Raw genomic sequence first — 26,013 nt, forward strand, 5'->3', positions numbered from 1 at the left:
GGCAGTGTTGATTAAATTTTTGATCAAAGTTTAGCTTCATGATGATGTCAATTCAGTGCAAAATCGTTTGGTTAGCTTGATTTGTATATCAACTCTGAAATTATTCTGTATTTTCAGCAGGTTGTACTTTGCTTGTCAATAATTAAATATGTTCTACTTTGCTCCGTAGACAAATTAATACATTGTTTATTTATCTGTGTTATAGGAATGGATTTGAAACTGTTACTGGATGCTGAGGTGGAAAGCTCCCTTTTGAAGCGGTTCAATTTTCTTGGTACTTCCTCTCATTCGGCTATTTTCACTAAAAGTATATCCAGCACTCAATTTTGCTTCGATTACGACATACAAATCAATGTAAGACTTTGCATTGTTTTTTTTTTCAAGACATTTTGTTTGTGATTGGATTTCAAATATTTAAAGTGAAACAATAGCTTTAATACTTGAACAGTGGCGGCTCGTCTATAGAAACTGCAGAACTGCAGCACCCCCTGCACATTTCAGAATTTTATTTTTTTTATTAATTTCAAGTTTTTTTTTCATTTTCTCTATAGATCCTACTGACTAGAAGTTTCATAATTTCTGGATTTTAAAAAATATTATGATTTTTTAAGTTTTGTATTTGGCAGCTCTGAACTGCAAGCCCTGCAGTTGCGATCTTATAAAAGAAGAACAAAGAGAAATTGTGACGTCATATTTTGGCTAAGGTTGCTTCAAATCCCACAATTTCGAACTGCAAATTTTGCAGTTGCTGGTCACGTGGTCAGCCCAGCTACTGTTGCAAATACTGTTGTTTTCAAGCACGATATTAGTTGGCTGCGACTGATGCTGTTGCATGGTTAGACCAAGATATCTATGGTTAGACTAATGTGCTTTACTTTCTGCACGAAAAGATAAAGCTTAGACTAGGTTTTCATTATTGTTGTTAAATTAAATTTTACCTAGGTTCATTGTTAACTTACCGGTACGACAATAAGTTAAGGCCAAAGGTCACATGCTAAAACAGCCTATTTAAACGTGTTGAACATCAGGAAATTGAGTGCTAAAATAGCCTCAGAATTCATGAAGTACTATTAAAATAAGGTCAAATTTTATGGGGGTCTTGTCCCTAGACCCCTTGGCATCGCGCCTTTGGCGCTCGCTCTTTCACGTATAGGCTACCTCCGGTTGCAGCACCCCCTGCTATAAATACCACGAGCCGCCACTGTAGCCTACTTGAATATGGCGAGGAGAATGTTTTTCGTTGCTCGACGCTGCAGTTCTTTTCGTCTTACTCTCACCAAGAGCTTATCGTCAGAATAATAAGAATGTCATGCATCATCATTTATTGTCGTTTTACAACTGCTAAGGTCTTTTAGCGAAAGAGCTCCTAAACTGTTTCATATAAACAAATGTTTCTGTGCTTGATTCATCCTGTTACTTTATTCGATAGAAGTAGAATCTTAAATCTGATACAAAACGCTCAAAAGGAGCTCTGTCGCTAAAATACCTCAGCAGTTGTAGAACGACAGTAAGTAAATCACGACATTATTATTATTATTATTTTTGACGACAGTTTAATGAAGAGAGTCAGAAGAAAAGAACTGCAGCTTTGAGCTATCAAAAACCCTTCTTGCCATCTTGAACAACACCAACTATTTCTTTCATATGAAGTATATTTTTTCCATACCAGACTGAGGCCTTGAGCTTGTTGAGTCTAGGAGGATCGTTGGAAGTTACTCCATATGTGAGGTTCAGCTATGACTTAACTCAAACCCACAAAAACAAGATACTAAGCCCTGTGCTTGACCCAGTGATGGACAACATGGTGACCTACCAGTGGTCCTTTGAAAAAGGCTGTATGGGAGCTAACGATGTCTGCAATCATGACTTGACCGCTATCGCCACTTACTCGTAAGTTGCATATCTGCTTTCAGAGAAATTCATTGTAACAGATATATGGAAATTTCCAGTAATGGGGCTTAATTAAAGCATGGGAAGGCTTTGCCTGACTGTACAAGCTCGAAAATTCATGCTCGGAAACAACTCATTAATATTCACTAATTATTCAACTTTGGAAAACCTTAGGCAATTCCTTGATAATTGTAATGGATAAGAAGGGCTCTATGCCCAACATGCCTGTTGCTTGATCACCTAATTCACACAAAGAGGCATGTTTTGGGTAGGCTGCAATAGGTTTGGCAGTTGATAGAATGGCCTTCACTTTATTTTTTCATAATAGGCCTGCACTGAGAGATCCCACGAAGTGCTATCTCCTATTTATGCTTAGCCTATGTGAACGGAATAATCCGACGCTGGGGCGTGAGTGATTAAATAACACACAACCTTTCCTTGGCATAGACATACTAGGATTGTAGAGGCCCACTAAAATTGGAAATAAACATTTTTGGAATTTTTGTCGAATTTTTCATAATCTGTAATTTATTGATGGTCCACCTAGCCTCCTTGAAAGATTAGTATTCAGAACTTTTCTTCAAGTTTTGTTGCTGATTTAAATGAGCGTCTATTGTAAATTTTACTCGCCTGAGTATTCGAGTATAAACTCATAGAGCTAAAGACTGGAATTCTTTGTGATGTAGGCTGAACTTCAAAATGTTTCAACAAACTCGCTCATTTACATTTAGACTTCCGGAAGGGGGAGCATTGATCCTCCAGCAGAACCCAGATCTGTTTATCGTCAGCGTTGTGATTCGAAACCACGGACCTGATCACTCTTACTTTACCAAAGTAAATGTCTCTTCGGGAGATCTTCTGTTGCGTCGGGTAGGACCTGGGTCTTTGATCACTTGCTTGAACTAACTGCTTGACGATGAAACTTGTTGACAGTGAATTGCCACTCTCTGAATAGAGCAGTGCCGGTGCTTCGGGTCGAGGTTCGTTTTTCTACAGCTCTTCGATTCGCACTTTGGTGCTAACTGGCAGGAGAAACCACGAGAAGGTGACTGGTTCCTCTTCATGGTGCTGCTGTTCGCAATGTGGCTCGAGCTATTGAGCTTGTGCTCACCAGCGGTTTCAACAGAACAATGAACCGAAATTTTTGCGCAATGACTGTGGATGGTGATAGGTCAGTTTGGTATCTATCACCATCTCATAATAATAATACATCGCTGACTCACAACATGTGCATTGGTAACTTTATATATTACTATCTGCTTTTTAGAAAATGAAACTAAACCTATCTATCACCAATGAACTACTTCAGTACTTCATATCAATGTCATTGTGTGCACTTCCAGGTCACAGGTTTGTGTGTCGCTTTGTCCGAAATTGACTCCTCCCCTGGGAAAGCCGTGCTTTCATTTGTCAATTCAACAGGAGTCCTACGAGACTTGATGATGTCCGAACAGGGCGTAAGTAGCCGGATGTATGATTGTACTATAAAAAAAAGTTGTCACTATCGTTTCTGAGAGTCATATATAAACGCAAGTAAGTCTACAAGAAATATGTTGCGGTTAATAATTGGTGGGTGGATAACTGGATATTGCTAACAAGCCTGTGACACCAAAGTAGGATATTGTCAACAAGGCTTAGGGCAGAGGTGTCCAAAGTCCGGCCCGAGGGCCAGATCCAGCCCGCGAGACGTTTTTGTATGGCCCGCGCCTGTTGTTGCACAATGTGTTATTTTGGCTCGCAGACACATAAAAATCATACAAATGCAACTTGCATTTATTTTTAAAATTGGTGAAGACAGTATTTCTCAAGGACAAATGCAGGCGAGAAAAGTTAAAATTATTGTTGCGTCATAATCGTAAAATCAATTATTATTGCCTGAAAGTGTTGTAATGAGTGATAAGGTCGAGCATTCATTCAACAAATTCAACGACCGCTGCTAATTGAGCTTTTCTGCGAAACCGACAGCAACATCTTTCTTTCGTGTCTTTTATCAATAGCTGGATAAAAACAAATTTCCAGAAATGAAAAAGTTTGCAAAAACAATATTTGAGCTTGTTCGGTTCAACTTATTTGTGTGATTCATTCATAGCTTGTCACGCCAGTGTCGGAGCCAGGTAAGAGCATTGTTTGTGATGTTTTTGAGGTCGTTGTCATCACATGAAGGGCTAAGGGGGCAGTTGGTGAGGATGTGCTTCATCGTCTGATTGTCTAGGCCGCAATCACACATTGGGTCAGGAGTCATCTTCCATCGGAAAAGATTGCTTTTATTTCTCCCGACTCCGCAGCGGGCTCTGTTTAGGCTTTCACTTGAACAATCATAAGGCTAGCCAAAAACTTATCATCAATTGGGAAAACACTGCTTTACAATATACCCCCTTTCCTGTATACCTTGGCATAACACTAGACAGGACCCTATCCTATAAGACACACCTAATGAAGCTTAAGAAAAAATTATCTGCTCGCAATAACCTTTTGCAAAAGCTGGGAAACTCAAACTGGGGAGCAGATGAGCACACACTGAAGCAAACAGCACTGGCTCTCTGTTATTCGACCGCTGAATACTGCGCTCCAGTATGGGCTAGGTCAAGCCACACCAAAGTAATTGTCTCCGAATTAAACCAAGCATGTAGAATCATAACTGGCACACTCCGTCCAACACCAATCGCCGACCTTTATAACTTAGCAACTATAGCTCCACCTCATATCCGAAGAGAAGTCGCTACAAAAAAGGAAAGAGTAAAACAAATATCCGACCAACGCCACCCTCTCTATGAACACAAACTTATTCCAGCAAGACTCAAGTCACGCAAAAGCTTCATCAAAGTCGGCCCATTGGAACACACAAGCGCGACAGCTGCACGACTAGAAATGTGGACCTCTGAGCCCGATAGGACACAACATCCTGCCATCCCAAGTCCTTCCGAAAGTCTACAACAAACTCCCACCCTTGAGAGAAGAGAGTGGTGCTGCCTAATTTGTGTGATGAAACGTTCTTTATTGTTTATGAACTTAAATAAGAACCGCTGGAGGTGAAAGCTGCCCATCCCGTTTACGTGTCATTTTACGCTTGTCTATCATTAACCTCGAACCAGGCGTGACCTGGGTATAGAAATCAAAACGTCAGTTTCATCCTTGTCGCTAACATAGCTGTGTTTTTCAAAGTTTTTGGATGTGTTAATTTCTGATGGAAATCAGATAAATTATACAGCCTAACTAATGATATCTCGTGATATGTACAGGCTACAATGAAATGTTTAAACCTGCATATCGATTTGTTGTATGAAAATGACATTAAATATTACAATATTGTTATAGGCTAGGTAGGCCTACATCTTTATTTACCCAAAACAAAATTGTTGGCCCTCCTGGGAAAAAGTTTGGACACCCCTGGCCTAGCGTAATTAGGTTTACTCACATTTTTGATATCTTAATTTTGATTGCCTGCAAACCTTGCTTTTCTTCACATGACTTTTACACTCTGTTAGTGTTTCTTCAACCTTGAATATGACCTCTCGTCCCTAACCGCCAAAGCCAGAACCGGCGTTATATTCATCGAGGGAAATATATTTTCAAAGTAAGCTTCGATATCGCATTCATTAGTAACAACTTTTTCAGATTTGATTAGCTCATAAAATTTGCTAGAATCTACATGTCAAAAAATTGCATTCTTGGATTGTTTTGTAATAATCCGTAAGGACACTAAAAGAACATCTAAATAGCAGCATGAACCGTTACAATTAAGCATCAACATTATAACAACACAGTAAGAACGTATTAGATGTTAAGATGCATTCAATTTTCAAATTTTTTCATATCAATCTCCATTTTTGGTATGATATGCTGTCTTCAAAAAGAATGTGTAATAGTTAACATTGTGACTAAACTCAACGCTGAAATTAATGTACATAATAATTAATGTAAATTGCTAGCGCGGGCAGTGGAACAGTCGCGTACGATGAGAACCTCATCAACAATCGCTTCCGGTTTATTAGACCAATACGTTACAATGCACAACTCTCTCTGACGGGGTAAGATGATCCAAAAAAGCTTCCCAGACAAAAAAGTTGCCGTTTTGACATTGTTTCAACGTCGCTGTATGTTGAAGCAATGTAGAAACGCCACCTTTAGCTCCCCCAAACAGCAAAATTTGCCATTTTGCATTGATTTAACGTCTGCAAAGTGCAGACGTTAAGGTGAAAATGACGGATTTTACTATGTGGGTTGCCATTTAAGCTTTCATTTGTGCTTTGTCTCCGGTAGCTTTCACGCTTGCATATATTTTTTGTTATCGCTCACACTCCATACAGATATTCAGTGCTGTGTCAAGAGGGGGCCAAGGGGGCCCGGCCCCCGGGCTCACCATCTCAGGGGACCCACAAGTAATAGACTTTTGCGCGTCAGTGGCATGTTTTTTAGCTGCTAAAGTTTACTGCGTGTACTTCCATTGAGAAGATAATTTAGGTCCGGTACCAATGAGATGCCGGGCCTGGGCCCTTATACCAAAATTGCTTTCAAATGTAACTAACCAATGTAAAATTCTCATAATTATGTCAATTCTTGTTCGATGTAAAAAATTGTATGAACTCAATGTGATAAGCATGTCAAATTTTTATGCTAACTTCTACTGTGTGATATAAGATCTGAGTTGAATGACCCCTACGCTTCATGACCGTTGCCAGTATGTTTAGAAATCGTTAACACTTTTGGCTTTCATTGCAAGCAAAGGTGTAGCTATGACTTGATAGACCTGTGTTTGCTCTTATTTACATTTGTATTGTTTACTCAACTGGTGAGAAAGTCTAGTGAAGTTTTCACACCTTTCCATATCAGGGCAGTTAACATACACACTATATTATCATAAGTCTGCTTGCCGATAAGGGGCCCAAAATTATTTTGGCCCCGGGGCCCACCAAGGGCTTAACACAGCACTGCAGATATTGTTTGTGCAATTGATACACTTACTCGGACTGACAAAGCCTTTGATAGGTTATTTCTAGTAGTTTCACATAGCCTACTTGTGGAGGCTTTAGACGCAGGGCCAGTTACCGAGATTGGCAGAGTGAAGTTTTCCGATTTGACTAATTGAAGGTTTCTAATTGAACTGTTGGCTGCCTCAAACGTCCTTTGAAAATTCCCAACATTGTTTTAGATTAGGCACTGGAATGAAAATACAATTCTTCAAGCAAGTCATTGCTCAAACCACCAAGGTGGTCTTGTGGCGAGACAATCTTGCTAAATTTTAGTAAAAAATGTTTTATGTTATCCTTGCTTGACTAGCAAACACGTAATTTTATGTTCAACACTTGAATGATTACATATTGGTTACGGTACTTAAAAACTCGTTGTAATGTGGAGGGTCTAAAAAGCGACCTTTAGTATGGGCTTGGTGAAATATGCTGCAAGATATTACCTGCTTGATTCGAAGATGATTGGGGTGATCTTGTTTTAATGCCGCCCAATAACATGTTGCTGTATCTTTGGCAGAACATAATGGCTTACCTGAAGATAGACACGATAACTGACTTCCTTGCTTTCCCGCCCGTGTAATCTAAATTTAGAATCACTGTGCCTGGATACAACAAAACAGCGTTTTTGAGAATGATCTTCGTTTTAGTAACCCATGCTTCTCTTTACTATCTCTTGATGCCCTACTTGTATGATCATTTGGCGTGGTGAATTACTTTTAGTTTTTCTGTAAGAAGATTACAACTGGTTTAAAACGATTAATCTTTTAAAAGTAATCAAGGTAAAGAAGTGTAACATTTAGTATTTACTGTACACGTTGTCATCGTTGTTGTGACAGTGTTGAGATACTTCTTTTAATTTTGCAACATTTTTGTTTATTTAAAATCCGTGCATGTATGGACCTTGCAGTTAACCAACAAATATTACTTTTAAAAGGTCCACTATTCCCGATGCTGTCTTCTTCAACCACTCAGTGACTTCCGTTTTTGCCCACACTCTCATAGACCCAGTACTCGGTGGGGTCGACACCAACGTGATGCATACCCATAATGTAAGCACCAGCTAGTGGCAGCATGTAGCGATTCTTGTTGAATTGCGATCGAAGAAATCAGCTGTTCTCTGTGTCATAAAGACGTTGGAAAACGTTGCGGTATTGTAAAAAAACAGTTTAACTGTGATTCAACATTCTAAATAGTTATAAATAATATATTGACAAACAGTTACGTCAGTTTGTTCTCGGTTGAACCGTTGGAGGCGAAGATTTATACTTTTTCTCTCTGGGTTGTCATGCCTTTCATTATTATGAAATTAATAGAGAACAGCCAGTAGCCTACTTGATCGAAGGCGCTCAGGCTAAAGATATAATCTTAATTTTGTTCCGCATAATCACATCTCAAAAAGATAAAGATGCCAGCTACCCATTGGTGGGTATGTGGTTGAATGAAAAAGCACCACACCTCTGAAGAGATAGTTTTTAGATGCCTTGAAGATGCGCTGTCGACGAAAACGTGCGAATGGGCAAATGTCAGCAGTAGCAATAAAAGCATGAGACCTGATTTGGTGTTCTTGTTATTCTGAATTCCACTTTCGACCCTTCCAATTAGCGAATTAGCCGCAAGTATATTTTATTTGTCACTTTTGCTAAATAAAATTTGAATCACTGACACAAATGGTCGTTTTAACGCCTATCAGTGAACATGCTTACTGAAGAGTTCTGTTTGTGGAGCAGAGGAGATATTTTGACCAGTGTCCGTCAACCTAAAGACAAAGTGACTACAACAAATTTCAGTGGGTTAAAATGTCAGTAAAAACAGGAAAATTGTTCAAAAGTGTGAAATGTCAGGTCGTTGTTAGAGCTTCTGAGGTCGACAGTCGTGGCATTCTTTAACCATAGCAGGTTAACGATAACTTGTCCAAACAATTGAACATATGTTGCGATTATTCCTCAGTGCTCTACCCATTGGAAGATCTTACTCCATATGATGATGCAAGGCGTAAACTAAGATTAAATAAATCATTCTTTACTTGGTATAAAACTTTCTTTCGCTCGTATTGAATAAATATGAATGAAATGCTTTGGACTTGAAAAATATAATCCACTTTTAAATAACCAAGTGTGCAGTATTATTTTCATTAGCATCGTATGGTAGGATAGTTTTGAAAGTTTTAATTCTTCTAAAATTAAAAGAACATTACTTGCTTACCGCAGATCTACAGTCTCGGTCCATTGTTGGTCGCGTCATCTCTTATGACGTTTTCATGGACAGCAACTACAAAAAGTGGCCATCCGTTGCTCTATTTATATGACTTCACCTGCACAGTGAGTAACTTTATTTAACAAGAGCTTAAATCACCGCAGTAGTTTTCAATCGGTTTCAAATCTGTGCCGCTGTCATAAAGTTCTCAGAGTCCAGAGCTAGGCCAATCGTCTTGGTCTCTTGGATATACAATAATACTAATTTCAAGACGGGGGCGGGAAGGGTTTTCGTTTTAAGCTCGCTCGAAGTTAAAGAGTAAATCGTCTATGGTTTCCTCTTCTACACTCTTCAGAATGCGAAACTTATACATTTTCCGCTCCTCGTTTTCATCAAGCATTTTATCTATTTCCATAGGCAATCTAGAGCAGGGGTCTGCAAATACTTTTTGGTGTTATTGATGTTAAGACTACTATTGACAGTAGATATTTTCTTGCACAAAATAGTGCGAAACCACATAAAACATTAAGTAAATGAATGCATTTAATCTACCTAAGTAATGAGAACTATGGACTCTGTGTTGAGAACACAACAAATCAATTCGAGGTTTAATTTGAGAGACGATCTGAAGATCATCTTCTACTCTAGTCTTGATCTGTATTTGCTTTTGATGTAAGATATTGCAGAAAACGTCCTTTCGTATAACATGTAGTTCCAAATGGCAAAAGAACATTCATTGCAGCCGCTGATAACTGTTAATATTCTTTTGCAACTGAAATCCAAAATTCAGCCAAAGTTCTTTTAGCTTCAATATTAATCTTTAAAGCGCGGTCACTTGACAGGGCATCCAATGCTTCAATCATATCTGATGATAAATGATGAGTATTTGATACTGTGAAGGGCAAGGCCATGTTAACCGCCTCCCATGCCCCCCGCCTGGGAGGGGGCCTACGGCTGTTTAGAGGTGCACTGACTTTAGTTCTTTTAATGTTTTTTGACTGTTTAAAAAATAAAAAAAACTGCTACAAAAGCTCAGTACACAATAGCTTAAATCATGCAAGGCCGTATTTTCTGCTTCCTCAACCCTCGCCTAGGGGCCTAAGCCTATTTAGTTCGTGCGGCGCTTTCGACTTGTAACTATAAACATTTAATATCTAATTTTGTTTCCATTTTTTTTTAAGTTTATAATGTTTAGTTAATTAACAATTAAATTGATAAATTTCGGTGTTAATGGAAATAGGTTATAAAGTGAAATGTAGCATGAGGTGAAGCAAGGCGAGGACACCTCAGACAGATTTTCGAACTGCTAGCCTGCGGAAAGGCTGCCATGCCAGGCCAGGCTGATGGGCTATAAAAATTTTCAAGAAATGAATTATTGAAATCTTGTGGTCGGAATTTTTTTTTTTTTTAAATAGTAGGCTAATGAAATTTTAAACTAAACCTTCCACATAAATTCAATTTTAATTTGATAAATTTGATTACGCACAAAACGACCTAAGTTATAGGCTAGTTACACACAAAATGTGCATTTTGATAAAAGAAGCATTATTACGCCAAAAATGCCTAAAAAATGACCAAAACAGGATTATATTTGTAAAATTTTCCAGGAGGCAAACCTTCCACACCCACATGGTGCTTTGCTTTTTCGGACATTACGTTTTGCATTGTCTTTATGTCGTAAAAGTCTTGCTTTGTTATAGTGCCCCTGACAGGTTGGATCCTAGTATAGTAACTTTTATAATTATTTCCTAGAGCAGAATTATGCTTAGCGAACTTTTTAATCTTAACCTCGTAGCTCGACTGGTTAGGGCGTAATTTATATCAAACGACTGCTCCGCAGCGCCACCACGGGCGAAACTCCATATTTCACTGCTATGGAACGACTTTGGTGGTGTTCCGTGATCCTAAGTGGGCGCCGTTAGCGACGGATGAAACGAATGTTTTTTAGATGTAATTGGTGGATCACAGTTTGGTCGGAGTTGGTACAAGCGATTGCTTGTTTCAAAGATTTATTGTTTTTGCAGTTTAATAAAACTGTACTGGATACGTGTTACGATATAAACCAAACTAGAAACATAACTTGGCTTTAATCAACTTAAATTCGTGCTAAACAAACAAAACAAATATAAGGTTCCTCGTTCTGCCAGTACAACTGCAAGATGAATCCCAGAATCAGTGGCAAGGCTAGAGTACAGAACTAGAAACGCGTACAATTACCTAGGGCACACATGATTACGTAAGCGAGTAAACAAGGTGAACTACAGGCAAGCAATCATTACATTCCTCCCCGCTGATTTATGAACATGTTTAGAATTTCGATACTTGTTGTCTCAAGAAAATAGATACATCAATGTTTCACATAAGCACCATATCGGTCAGGTTCTTTTCGTACCCGAGAGGATCTGCGAAGGGCAGGAACCTCAACATCGATCACGCCCGGTTTGTGCGAGTGCTCAACAACCGGATTTTCAGGTGTAGACTTTGGAGATTCAAGTCCGGACTTTGGTGATTCAGGTGCAGGTTTTGAATTTAAATCCAGTAGTTCGGGTGAGGCGGTAACGTTGTTGTCTTCTGCTGGTTTTTCTTTTTGCGGACAAGGAGCAAGGTCTGTAGTCGATACAGTTGATTCTCGGCCATTTGGATATCGAACATGTGCAAAGCAAGGGTTCGCATCTAGCAATTCAACTTCATCTACTAATGGCTCGTCCTTGTTCCTGACAAACCGACGAAGCAGGACAGAGCCTGGTTGGAGCAAGCAACCAACCAGGTAAACTCTTCCCGAGCATTGAACGTCGTTCAAACCTAAGAAAACGTTCGTGCGGCGTAGCATTTGTGCTGGTGCATAATAATGATCGCGCTGCATGTAGAGCGTCAGGTAGGACTTCTTCTCACCTCTCCTGCGGAAGATGGCGATCATGTAACATTAACTGTACGGTTTGTCAAATAGTTTGATTCGTTCTTTCTACTTGTGAATTACCAGTGGGATGATATGGTGTGCTCCTACTGGTAGCCACATCTTTACTTGTAAGGTAGGTTTTTACATCATTGGACATAAAGGCTGAACCTCTATCACTATGTACGTATCCAGGAACGCCAAATAGTACAAAAAGTTCTGATAAACACTTCAACACCGTTGATGAGGATTGGTCTTTGCATGCGAAAGCAAATGGATAACGAGAATACTCGTCAATAACCATTAACACTAGAATTACCAGGATTTTTTACACCTTAGAATTACCACGGTGTCCTATAGGACACCTTCAGTATTGCAGCGTTTTTCTGTCTAACTGCTAGTGTTCTAACTATTATTATGCATTCTAAATGAATGCAGTTTCCTAAAAAACACATTTGCATGCAACTTGTATTGTTGAAAACTTATTTCGAACAAAAAAGTATAGGAAATAAGCACTCCATGGGACACGGTTTAGCAATCTTAGACTAGCCTACAGATGTAAAAGAAACATAAATGAGTACACTTGTGACCAGCCATATAATGCATCACAGAATCATTTGAAACACCCGCTGAATTTCACAAAAATAACTTTCTAATCATTTTGCGAACACTTTCCACAGGTAGGATTCTGACACTTGGAACACGTAAATGTCGTTGCATTGTTACAGCCTCTTCTATACTATGTTATAGAATCTATAGCATTTCCTGCGTTTACTTGACTCAGGTGTCGTCGTCGTCGTCTGAGCTTCTGGGGCCGAGGGTCTATCCTTTTACCACCCCAGATTCACGATGTTCCCGGACTACACTGGAAGGCTGCTAGAGAGCAGCCAGTCTTTAGTTTCATCATCCATGACGCGCAGACCTTCCACTCCGTTAGGTGGCTTGAAGATGGTACAGTCATTGATGATGTGGTCTGCGGTTTGTTCCTCGGCACCACATTCACAGGAGGAGGAAGAAGCCATTCCCCATTGGTGCATGGTTGAGCGGAAAAGCCCGACGCCCGTACGGAGACGGTTGAGGCGCACCCATGCCTGTTTCTGTAGTGTCAGGCCGATGGGGCGTGTGTCGGCGTCGCGGATGAATGAATGGAGTCTGGTGGTGCTTGACCTCCATTCAGAATTCCATTTATGGTCCGCCCAAGTAGCCGCAGAGATGTCTTGTTCATCAGCTTCGTTAATCAGAAGCCGAGCGGCTGGCACGAATGGGTGTCTTGATTTCAGTCGGCGGGGGTGCCCGTTTGGGAAGGCAGAGATCTTGTGGTGGAGAAGATGATTAGGCTCCAGTGCCCGTCGACCGAGGGACAGAGTGGCTTCTTCGCGACGAAGCTCAGCAGGTTGGATGCCAGCGAGAATGGGGAGATTGTCCAATGGTGTGGGACGCAGGCATCCGGTCACTGTGCGCAGGGCACTGTTTATGGCAGTGTCGATGTTGTGGCAGTGAGCACTGCGGCACCAGACAGGTGCACAGTACTCTGCTGAAGAGTAGACAAGGGCTAAGGCTGCTATTGGCAAAGTGTCAGCCCTCGCCCCCCAGCTAGAGCCTGCCAGGCGCTTCAGTAATGCAGCGCGGGATGTCAGTTTCTTGCGCAGTGACACCAAATGGTGGCGATATGTGAGCGATACTCAGGTGTCATGACAATAGTTGTGTTGTTTTGTAGTTGGTGGCACAAACATTCAATGAGCTCGAGTATAAAGTCTCTTCGTGATATATGGTTACCAGTCGACTTTATAAAAAGGGCACATCGTTGATTGCCGCTACATCGAGGATGTTACCCCATAATGGCTGTAGTGTATTGAAATGTGATTATTATGTTATGCTTATGACCGGTTACCAGATTATCTTTTGGCAACCCTGGCAAGTATCCCGGAAGTACATTCTGTTGTCAGTAATTAATCAAAGTGGAAGTGCATGTTGTTTCTGTATATAATACACCAGTAAACAGACAGAATATGACATTTGGCGACGAGGAAAATATTTAAATCTGTAGCCTATTAGTTCAAGAGGTCCAAGCAGACAGTGAATTGTTCTTGTCGTGTTGTCCAAACTACTAGTGAGCATCATGAATGGAGCTGCAGTTACCTGCGAGGTGTCAGCTGTATTACCCTTTGATGTCAATGGTGATGCACAAAACCAGGGACAACGTTGGAAGCGATGGAAACGGGCGTTTTCATTGTATATCACTGGAAAAGGTGTCACCAGTGATGAACAAAAACAGGCTCTGCTGCTGCACACTGCTGGTGTGGATGTGCAAGAAATTTATTTTTCTTTGGTTCCAGACAATGAAGGTAAAACTCTTCAAGAGACTTTAACATTGTTGGATGATCATTTTCTTCCTAAGGCTAATGTACCTTTTGAACGCCATGTTTTTAGGCAATTGATGCAAAAACATGATAAGCCGGTAAACAAATTTGTTTGCAGACTGCGACAACAGGCAGCTATGTGTGAATTTGGTGATTCATTGGATACCCAACTTCGTGATCAAGTAATTGATAAATGTCATTCCAATCATTTACGACGAAAGTTTTTGGAAAAAGGAGATGTCCAGTTAAATGATATATTAGCTATTGCTAGAGCACATGAAGCAGTTAATTCACAGGTTAAGATGATGGAAAGAAAATCATTAGAACCAAGCATGCAGCATGAAGTAAATTCAGTTCCTATACAAAGAAAGAGTAACATTAAGTCAAAACAGGGAAAAGACACACAAGAGTGTTTTGCATGTGGATTATTTGGTCATTTCAAACATGACAGGCAGTGCCCTGCAAGAGGGAAGAAGTGCCACAAATGTGGAAATCTGGGACATTTTCAAAAGAAATGCAGGTCAAAAGTAAGGAATACAACACAGTTTTATCAACAAAGAAATTCAAAATCTAATGCCAATCAAATAGATAATTCAGGATTGGGTGAAAATGAATTTGGAGCATCAACTAATGTCTTTTCAATGAAAAGTTCAACACATGGGCTGTGCAGTGTAAGTTTAAACATTGGTGGTGTGTCGGTGGGAGACATGTTAGTTGATTCCGGTGCATCATGCAACATTGTGAACAAGCAAACTTGGGAATGGCTGAAGACATGTAATATTAATGCAACAACAAGGAAATCTGCTAAAACATTGTACGCGTATGGAAGTAAGAAGCCAATTCCAACATTAGGAACATTTACGGCAAAAGTTGAATCAAAAGTTACACAAAAAGTATGTGTTGCTGACTTTGTGGTAGCAGATACCGATGGACACAGACTATTGGGCAAAGACACCGCAGAGACTTTAGGTTTGTTGCATGTTGGTCCAATACATGTAAATGGTGTTAAATCTGGTGCTAATAATGTTAAACCTCAAGTTGATAATGACATTGTGTCTAAGTATGATGGTTTATTTACTGGTGTTGGCTTGTTAAAAGATTATGAGTTAAAATTGCATATTGATGATTCTCTTAAGCCAGTAGCTCAACCTGTTCGAAGAATACCATTTCCGCTGAGAGAAAAGGTAGATGTGAAGTTACATGAATTGCTTGATGCTGATATTATAGAAGAAGTCCCAGAAGGACCATCAAGTTGGATCTCTCCATTGGTAGTCATACCTAAGAGTGATGGTGACATTCGCATTTGTGTTGATATGCGACAAGCCAATCAGGCTATAGTTAGAGAGAGACATCCAATTCCCACTGTTGAAGAACTGTTGTATCAACTCAATGGTAGTACTGTTTTCAGTAAGTTGGATTTAAAATGGGGCTTTCATCAGATAATGTTGGATGAAACGAGCCGCCATATTACAACATTTGTTACACATCGAGGTCTATACAGATATAAAAGGCTAATGTTTGGACTGAGTTCTGCTCCTGAAAAATATCAGAAAATTATTTGGGATTTATTGAAGAACTGCGATGGTGTTGCTAACATTGCAGATGACATTGTCATTTATGGAAAAGACAGGACAGAACATGACAGTCGATTACATGTGGTACTGGAAAAGTTGTTAAAATCTGGATTGACTTTGAATAAAACAAAATGTCAGTTTAGAATGTCAAAGCTTACATTTTTTGGACATGACTTGCACCAACAAGGGGTAAGTCCCAGTGCAGAGAAAATTGCAGCTATTCAAAAAGCACAACCTCCAACTTCAGCTAGTGAAGTCAGATCATTCATGGGTCTTGTTCAGTTTTCAGCTAAGTTTATCCCAAATTTAGCAACCATTGCAAGGCCTATACTAGACTTGACCAAAAAGACTGCAAAGTTTCAATGGCATAAAGCACACCAAGATGCATTTTTGAAACTAAAAACAGTGATCACAAAGGCTGATACATTGGCATATTATCGGAATGACTGTAAGACAAGAATTGTGACAGATGCATCTCCAGTTGGTCTAGGTGCTGTGTTGACACAGTTACAAGATGGAATGTGGAGAGTCATTTCTTATGCATCTCGAAGTTTGTCAGATGTGGAAAAGAAGTACAGCCAAACGGAAAAAGAAGCTCTAGGGTTGGTTTGGTCTTGTGAAAGATTCAATTTGTATGTATTTGGAAGACATTTTGAACTTGAAACAGATCATAAGCCCCTGCAATACATTTACACGAAGAAATCAAGACCATCAGCAAGAATAGAACGCTGGGTATTGCGTTTACAATCGTTTGATTTTAGTGTTATCTATCGTCCAGGGAAAACTAACATTGCTGATGCATTGTCAAGGCTAAATAAAGAGCCCTATGAAGAAAGCAAAGATTTGACAGAACCTTATGATTATGTGAGATCTATTGTTCTTCAAAGTATGCCAGTCGCTTTATCTACAGAAGAACTTGAACAAGAATCAGCTGCTGATCCACAATTGTCAGAAATTAGGGACTATATTCATTCAGGAAATTGGTCCAAGTGTACAGACACAAGCTTTTTGCATGTAAAAAATGAACTGTGTACATATGGAAACTTGTTGCTCAGAGGGACAAGACTCGTTATACCTGCTACATTGCGTGAAAAAGTGCTCAATTTGGCACACGAGGGTCACCAAGGCATTGTCAAGACAAAGAATCGATTACGCACAAAGGTGTGGTGGCCAAAGATCGATGTTGATGCAGAAAAGATGTGTAAACTTTGTCACGGATGTCAAGTCACCAGCGACTTTTGCAGACCAGAACCAATTGCTCGGGTATTGCCACCAAGTGGGCCTTGGCAAGATTGTGCGGCAGATATTCTTGGTCCATTACCAAGTGGTGAGAACATTTTAGTAGTGGTAGATTACTTTAGTCGTTTTTACGAAATTGCAATCTTGAAATCTATCACAAGCGAAAAATTGATTCAAGCGATTCTGCCCATGTTTTCAAGGTTTGGAGTACCTTACTCATTGCGAACTGATAATGGTCCACAATTTGTATCGAATGATTTTGAGAATTTTCTAGAAGAATATGGAGTAATACACCGCAAAACAACACCATTATGGCCTCAAGCAAACGGTGAGGTGGAACGACAAAATCAAACATTGTTAAAGGCAATCAAAGTTGCTCAAGTTGAAAAGAAAGATTGGCGGTATGAGATCAACAAATTTCTAATGGCATATCGTTCAACTCCGCAAGTTTCTACAGGTTCTACTCCTTATTATATGATGTTTCGCAGAGAAATGAAGTCTAAATTACCTGAACTGTGCCGAGAACCTCAGATCTTTGATGAAGGGATTCGAGACAGAGACTGGAAGGGTAAAATAGACGGTAAACTATATACTGACTTTAAGCGACGTGCTGTCGACTCAGATATTCGGGTTGGAGATGAAGTTTTGGTTAAAAGTCAAAAATCAAATAAACTTTCTGCAAATTTTGATAGCGCTACCCAACAGGTAGTTAGGAAGGAAAGGGGGGAAGTGACAGTACAAAACAATGAAGGGGTTCAATTGACACGAAATTCGTCATTTTTCAAGAAATTGAACACCAGTGATGAAAATGTAAACTCACCTCCTGCGGACATAACCGTGAACGCTGATTTGAATGAGCCCTCAATACCTGTACGTACTCGTCCGACACGTAATGTCAGTAAACCTACCCGCTTTAATGATTATGTAACCTGAAGTGACTATATAGAATGCAGACTTATATGTCTATGATTCCTTTTGTTCTTTCGTTATAAAGACTAGCTTTGGAATGCATGTCTATTTGTTTAAACGTCATGTCAATTGAGTGGTAATCTATTTAATTGTTCTCCATTACAATTTCAAGTTCAAAGTGTAAAAAGTAGAAGCAAACGTGTTAATCATGATCTTTGGGGTATGGCTATATTGCTTTTGACAGTAAATGTTGGTACTTATAAGTTAATCTGTGTATACCATTGATTGCAGGAATGATGCTTATACGTAATCGAAACCTAATGATAATGAGTCTTATTGGTTCAAGTGCTCATGGTTTTCATCACCTGTTATGAACATTTAATGTAAACTTGGTTTTTATCAAAAGAAGTAATGCCTTTGAAAACTACGTTTTAATCCGAGAAGGAAGGGATGTAGTGTATTGAAATGTGATTATTATGTTATGCTTATGACCGGTTACCAGATTATCTTTTGGCAACCCTGGCAAGTATCCCGGAAGTACATTCTGTTGTCAGTAATTAATCAAAGTGGAAGTGCATGTTGTTTCTGTATATAATACACCAGTAAACAGACAGAATATGACAATGGCCACCTCCTGGAAACTGATCGATATTGTACAAACGAACTATTTGATCAAAAACGTCGGCGCCAACTTTGTTCTCATTGTAGATACCGATCACACATGGCTTTTTGGCAGCCGTGGTGATGTCCACATGTGGCGTAGAATGCATGGTGGATAACAGATTGTTTTTTAGCTTTTTGTTGGTACTTTACATAGGTCAGGGATGGCGAACCACTGACCCGCGGGGCACGAAGTGACCCATCACAGGTTTTCAGTGACCCACTTGTCTTTTTTAAAATAATGAAATTTAAACAAATATTTCAGCAAAGAATAAATGTTTTCTAAATATTTGTAATAAGGCCCCACCCTATTTTAATCTAGTAGCCTACCGTACTGAACTGCCATATAGCAGTCTGACACAACTAAAGCCGTAGTAATGCGTTATCAGTATCACGGCTGAATTAAAGAAAGAGTTTGCTGAGCTAGGTAGGCTATAGATATGGAGAAGATTGTATCTGTAACGACTGATGGAGCGCCCAGCATGATTGGGAAACATGTTGGATTTATTCAATTACTAAACAGGAGAGCGCAGCTTTGTTGAATTTCACTGCAAATCTCTTCAAAAAGTTGTAGCTAAGTGTGGTAACAAAAATAGTCAACTATTGCATCTCATGCTCTTAATAAACGCCAGTTTGCAAATTTATTGAACGCGTGTGACAGTAAATTTAGTGGCCTACTCATGTAGCCTACAACAGTGTAAGGTGGTTAAGTTGTGGTAATGTTTTACAGCGATTTGTTGAATTGTTGGAAGAAGTAGCCTACAACTTTTTTTAGCTGAAAAAAATCAAAAATATCCAGAGTTAAGCGAAAGTAGGCTACGTGGTTGAATGATTTACATTTTTTCGCTGATTTTACAATGCATTACAATAAGTTAAATACTAAATTGCAAGGCTGTGGAAATATTGTATTATCCATGTTTGGGCACATTAAAGCATTTGAGAAGAAACTCGCTATTTTTTCTGTAGACCTTGAACAAGGTCAGCTGAAATGTTTTCCTCAGTTGTTGAAGTACTTTACCAGCACCAATTTAACTTATGAACAAAAGCAAACTGCACTCAACAAGTATGTTTTAGCCTACTGACGAAAGAGCCCAAAAATGTAATGTCAGAAAGGTTTACCCAGTTCCGAAAGCTAGATACTAATTGCAGTTCATTCTTTTCCCGCATGCAATTCAATTTGAAAATCTTGAATTATCAAACTTCATATGGCGTCGTCTTTACAACTTGGAAATGGAAATGATAGACTTTCAAGAAAGTGCAGTTTGGAAAACAAAATTTGCAGACTTAAATCATCTCCTACAAAAAATTGAAATGAAAACGGATATAGATGGTTGTGACTTTCCTGCTGTTGAAAACCATGCTCAAAATATAATTCTTACAGAGTGGAACTCCCTGCCAAATTCGTTTGAAACTATGAAAAGATTTGCGGTAGCTCTGTTAACATTGTTTGGTTCTTCATATTCGTGCGAATCTTTATTTTCTCACATGAATTTTATACAATCAAGCACACGGAATCGTCTCAGCTCAGATATGAGTGCTGCATGTGTGAAGCTAAAAACTACGGATCACCAACCAAGGATAATAAGACTTGCAGAGAAGATGCAACAGCAAGTTTCGCATTAACATGTAGCCTAAGTTAGTTTCGCATTAACATGTAATTAAATGTATGACCCACTTCTGCTTTTTCAAGGATTAAGGTCTCTTTTGTGACCCATGCATTAAAAAAGGTTCGCCATCCCTGACATAGGTACTATAGTGCGTGAAATGTAAACCTTGCTGTTGCTGTGTTACAAATCAAAGACTCGCTGTTGCGTCATAATGAGTGAGTTTCGACAGGCAGCTATTGAGAGCAAAAGAGATTTAGATTTAAAATAAGGTTATTAAGCCAATACAGTGTAAAATGCTTTCTGGTGTCCTATAGGACACCGTGGTAATTCTAGGGTGTAAAATCAAAAATGTGATATAATTTCTTTAACAAATATCCTTGGAATTCGGGCAACATGGTAGCATTATGTCAAGTGAATTTTGTTAAAAGTCAAAGAATTTCAGAACAAAAGCTCTTAATCCGAAGCGGCAATTGCAGATTAAAGAAGACCCGATGTCCTATAGGACACCCTTGTAATTCTAGTGTTAAAATGTATGGTTTGACACCTTTTACTGGACCCTTGAAATCGATACTTATTCTTTCCGAGGGACTTGTGGCACGTATTAAATGTTGGTTTTTATCCAAGCTGTGATAGCGAGGCTTCACTTCACAACACGAACGACAGCTTTTGCAAACATTTTTCACATCATCTAGAGCAGTGGTTCCCAACCTGGGGGTAAATTACCCCCGAGGGGTAATTTGCCTGTTTTTGGGGGGTAACAAGACCCGATTTAGAAACAGTGAAGGTTGTGAACTTTATAAAAGCGAAGGAATTGAACAGTTGTCTTTTCAAGAAACTGTGCAAGAAGATGGGAGAAAGATACGAAGCATTACTGTAGCCTACCACACAGAAGTACGATGGCTGTCTCGTGGCAAAGTGATAACCCACCTGGCCGAACTTCGTGAGGCTGTCCATGTTTTTCTGATAGAAAAGAAGTTCGACTTGACTGAATACTTCTCTAACCAACAGTCGATTTCCCAGCTGTGCTACCTTGCTGACAGTGGCGCGGGAACTATTCTTCTCTAGGGGGGGCTGAAGCTGCCGTAGTGTTGTGAGCTTCTGGGGGGCTTCGCCCCCCAGACCCCCTTTACGTGGGAGAACATTTAAAACTGGTAGTAGGTATTATCGGTCCTCTACAGTGTGTAATAAGACGCCAAAAACACACACATTGTAGGTTGTAAGAAACGAAGAACGGCAACAACGAAAGCAGTGTTCAGGAAATTTAAATGAAAACGAACAAATTAGAGAGTGATATGAAAACGACAGTTTGTGAAAATGAGTTCTCACACGCTTCCGAAGATCGCTTTTCGCTCAGGATTTTCTCTATGAGCCGTGTCATGAGTTTTTTGACATCGACAGTGTTCAAAATGTTTTGGTGGACATGCATCAACGCAAGACGAGTAGGCCTAAATCTTTTTTGTGTCATTAAGCTTTTCAACCACGTTTTCAGGCGCCATAGAGCAGAAAAAAAACGTTCTGATGATGCAGCTGAAACCGGGAGGCAAAGGCAGAGCTCCACAACTTTTCACGTTTCTTTAAAAAGACTTAGTCTTCGAGGGTTTAGTTGCGATGATATCTCAGCAACCTTTTTAACGGAGTTTGCGGTTTTTCCACTTACCATTCGCTGAGCATTGAGCAAGGTAAGTTCCGTTTTTAAGCGATCTTTTCTGATGGCATCGGGTAAGCTGATCTCAGTATCAGATCCTCCCTCACCGTTTGCACAGCTTAGAAGGGCCTTCTCTCTGTTGGCTGCTTTAAGCAGATCCACTTGGTCGAATCTTCGATCAAGCTCAGCTTGAACAAAATCAAGGGCTTCGATGTATTGCCGTTTCCACGCTCCTTCTCACGCAGACGACAAACCATCCGATTCCTCTGTGTTTCGAAATCTTGCTAGAGTTTTGCTCACTTGGGGATTCTTTGGCGTCTTTAGGTTGTTGGCAGACACAAAGACGTTCGCTGCTTCCACAAGCATGGAAACGGATCAATCTTGTCTGAGATTTTGGATCCGTTTGCGGAAAATGGTGATGATCCAAAGATGAAGTAGAGATCTTCTTGTTTTGGAGCTGTCTTGCGACGGCTTCTGCAAACTGAAAAACTTTACCGCTGCAGGTAATCGCAAAATAAATCCACATCATGCGTGCTTATTTTACCAAGCTGAATGTCTTTGCACGTGCGTCTCCTTTCATTGCACTATCTTCTGTCATGTGGGTCAGACATTGCAACAGCCAAATAGGGTAGGGTAGCATTTAACAACATGAGCAAGGGCAGAAGCACGAACGCACCAACGAGTAGGAAACAAAACCAGCAAATTGCAGACAACTTCATCGGAACCAAAAAGCGACATGAACAAATATTTACGTTTAGACGATCGATTCACGAATTACAACTGCAACACTTTGAATGAAGTTTAAGGCATCGGCAATAAGCCTCACCTCCTTTACAACGTCTCGCAAAATCAAATCGAGAGCATGATTACTGCAGTGAATGAATAACGATCCAGGGCATAATTCTAGTTTGGCCCGCCCTCCGTTATAACAACCAGATGTCTTGCTGTTTTATGCTGCAAAGTGGATATTGCAGAATGATGTCCAATAAACGATGGACCGCCGTGTTAGTAAGGAGGGTGGCTGGTACCGCTACTGCGAGATATTATACCTCCATGTGATCGACGACTCTTATTGCGAATGATGAGCGCGACCACACGTAACAGAAACTTGATTCATCGTAGCAATTATTGCTCGAATAATTTTCTGAAAATATGTTATATACCTTAAATTTTCACAATTTTCTAGGGGGGGGCTGAAGCAATTTTGGAAAATTCCAGGGGGGGCTGAATTAGCTCTAGGGGGGGCTGAAGCGCCTTGAGCACCCCTACTTCCCGCGCCCTTGCTTGCTGATATCTTTGGTGAATTGGACAAAAGCAATCTTTTAATTCAAGGCAAGAATGTTAACTGTAATCGACACCAAAGTAGCCGTAGCAGCATTTATCGCAATGGTTAAATTGTGGAACAAGCGAGTTGGAAGAGGCACAGTGGCGCAGTTTATGACGCTTGACATGTAGCTCAAAGGCAATGGACTTGAGTTGACAGCGGTGTTGAAGGAGGACATAGCTGACCACTTAGGCCAGCTAGCCAAGAAGATGGACAACTACTTTCCTAATTTGGACACAGCTAGTCATCAATGGTGCACTGAGCCCTTCACACGTGATGACAGCCAGGTGGATGATGACAATTTTCCGACCAAAGAAGAATTTATCACTCTCCGAATGAACATATGAAGCGTTGAAACTTGATTTCAAGGGGGAAAGGCTTAGAACCTTTCTGGCTTAGCAGACTCCAAGACGCACCAACATTAGCGACACTGGCATTAAATATCCTGACATCTTTTTCAACATTGTATCGCTGTAAACAAGGATTTTTAACTGTCTTGGGAATGAAGACAGAAGCGCAATCGCCAGGATGTCAAAAGCGACACAAGAATCACCCTCGTACCACAAAGCTGGCGGCTGAAGTCCAGGCCCAACTTTCGCATTAAATGTTTACCACGCATTGTTATCTTGAACGTATTCAGTATTGTATCGCATTTTGATTGTCATAGTTAGCCCTTTGAAATACATAGCAATAAACACTTTTGTTTTTGAAAATTGATCGTGGGGGTAATTGGCTCACTTCAGGGTGGAAATTAGGGTAACAGCCAAAAAAAGGTTGGGAACCACTGATCTAGAGAAAATGACAAGTTTTTTGAACGAGTGAATTGCCAAAGACGAGTAACTCCCGGGTGCCCAAGTTGGCGATGAATGTCTTTTAGATTGGGTTGTTGAGAGTAGCTAGCGATCACTTTGAAGCGAGATAGAGTGTCAGGAGCAACGTTGTCGACTCCCGGCCGATGCTCTACACTGTAGTCGAAGCAACCCAATTCTGCTCTCCAAAGTTGAATTTTGGCATTTTTGACTTTACCTTTGTTAGTTGGGTCAAGCATAAATGAAGAGCTCGTTGATCAGTAATTAATTTAAACTTTTTACCATGAAGATAGTGACACCAACGTCTAACTCAGTGGTTCTCAACTGGGGGTCCGCGGACCCCTTGGGGTCCGCGAAGCGGTTTCAGGGGGTCCGTGAAAGCTTGCGAGTTTGCAGCATGATTGATAAATTACGAAATGTAAAAATTGGTTGGTTGTGCTTTATTTGTGTATTAGGCTACCGTGATTTTCAAACTGTACTTCCCAACGAACCGGTGCGATGTCCTTTGAAAGTTCAAAGGTTTGGTTTCTAACTAAAAAAATATCATATAAATGAATTAATTTTTTAATAAGGCTATGTTCAACTTAATTTTTTTGAGACAGTAGTCTATTGGTCAATGCTTAGCTTAGAAATACAAACGTTGGTCAGCAGTCTATCACCACTCACAGTTTTGCGATGACAAAGATTATAACGAATTAATATTGATTAGAAACGAAAAAAGGAAGAAATTGTTTGTAACGGTCGCAAAATTCTATTGGTTTTTGATAAAATTTATAGAAAAACATCAAATCAACATAATTATAGATTATATAGCCTACTGATTTTTGATGTGCCAACATAAAGCTCATAACATAATTTCTCTAATGTCATCAATAGTCATAAGTGTGTCGCGAGTTCACCAAATTCTTTTAAGTGTGTCGTTTCGAAACTCATAAAACATTTGATTCCATCATAATTATAGGAAAAGCAATATACCAAAATTTCAGATAAAAATTTTTTGAGGGTCCGCGATCGCTTCGAAGGTACCAAAAGGGGTCCGCCAAAACAAAAAGGTTGAGAACCACTGGTCTAACTGCTTCGATTATAGCTAAAGCTTCTTTTTCTACAACAGCGTACGCTCTTTCGCATTTTGAAAATATTTTTCAGAAAAAGGCTACCGGTCTCCCCCCTTGGTTTAACGTTGCAGCTATTGTATGTTCAGATGCATCACAATCAACCTGAAAGGGCAAGTCATCACGAATAAACGATAGACAAGTCCTTGTCTTAATGATTCAAAAGCTTGTAACGCCAGTTGAGATAAAGGGAAGGTGTTTCCAGTAATTGCGAGGTTTAGTGGATGTACCTTTTGTGAGAATTGGGGTATCCAACGAGCGTAGTAAGCGAACATCCCAACGACTCTTTGAAGTTCAGTTTTACACTTTGGAACGGGTAAATCCAGTAGGGGTTGCAATCTTGTGGGATCGGGTTTGAATATCTTTCCGTGGGCAATGGCATTCACTTGATCATCAATTCTTGGTAAAGGAAAGGCGTCAAGAAGTGTAAACTTGTTAATGGTGCGAGAGTAATCTATTACCATCCGCTTTTTATGGCGTCCATCATCTGCGATTAGAACTTGAGCTTTCCAAGGTGAAGTAGAAGGCTCTATAACCCCATCAGCAAGGAGTTTGTTGATTTCCTGGCGAATAAAATGCTGATCTTCGGGATTAAAACGTTTAGACTTCGTGACGATTGGTCGGACTCCTGGATCCAGATTCTTGAATAGACGAGGTGCTGTGACTTTAGCCGCTGCAACACTACAGTTTGAAGGTGTTATTATGATATCATCTTTTTTACCATTAAATTCAAAAATCACCCGTCGATGCAGCGCCATGAAGTCTTGTCCGAAGATGATGTCTGCACAAAGTTCGCGTCGAACTCCCAGTTGTAAATCATATTCGCGATTA

The 26,013-nt window shown here is 39.9% G+C and overlaps 1 protein-coding gene and 1 pseudogene across 1 annotated transcript in view; one reads left to right on the top strand and one right to left on the bottom strand.

Moving 5' to 3' along the window:
• Window positions 1-26,013, top strand: part of LOC145768989 (integrin alpha-2-like) — a 91,368-nt gene that overhangs the window by 41,508 nt on the left and 23,847 nt on the right. The window contains exons 14-21 of the mRNA XM_082580589.1: window positions 206-354; window positions 1,670-1,890; window positions 2,622-2,760; window positions 3,234-3,347; window positions 5,376-5,464; window positions 5,820-5,918; window positions 7,792-7,906; window positions 9,065-9,175. Of these exons, the coding sequence (XP_082436715.1) occupies window positions 206-354; window positions 1,670-1,890; window positions 2,622-2,760; window positions 3,234-3,347; window positions 5,376-5,464; window positions 5,820-5,918; window positions 7,792-7,906; window positions 9,065-9,175 (1,037 nt within the window). The remainder of the gene's footprint in view (window positions 1-205; window positions 355-1,669; window positions 1,891-2,621; window positions 2,761-3,233; window positions 3,348-5,375; window positions 5,465-5,819; window positions 5,919-7,791; window positions 7,907-9,064; window positions 9,176-26,013) is intronic.
• Window positions 11,398-12,247, bottom strand: LOC145768244 (uncharacterized; annotated as a pseudogene).

This window comes from Aplidium turbinatum, chromosome 4 (genome assembly GCF_918807975.1).
Source record: "Aplidium turbinatum chromosome 4, kaAplTurb1.1, whole genome shotgun sequence".
NCBI lineage: Eukaryota > Metazoa > Chordata > Ascidiacea > Aplousobranchia > Polyclinidae > Aplidium > Aplidium turbinatum.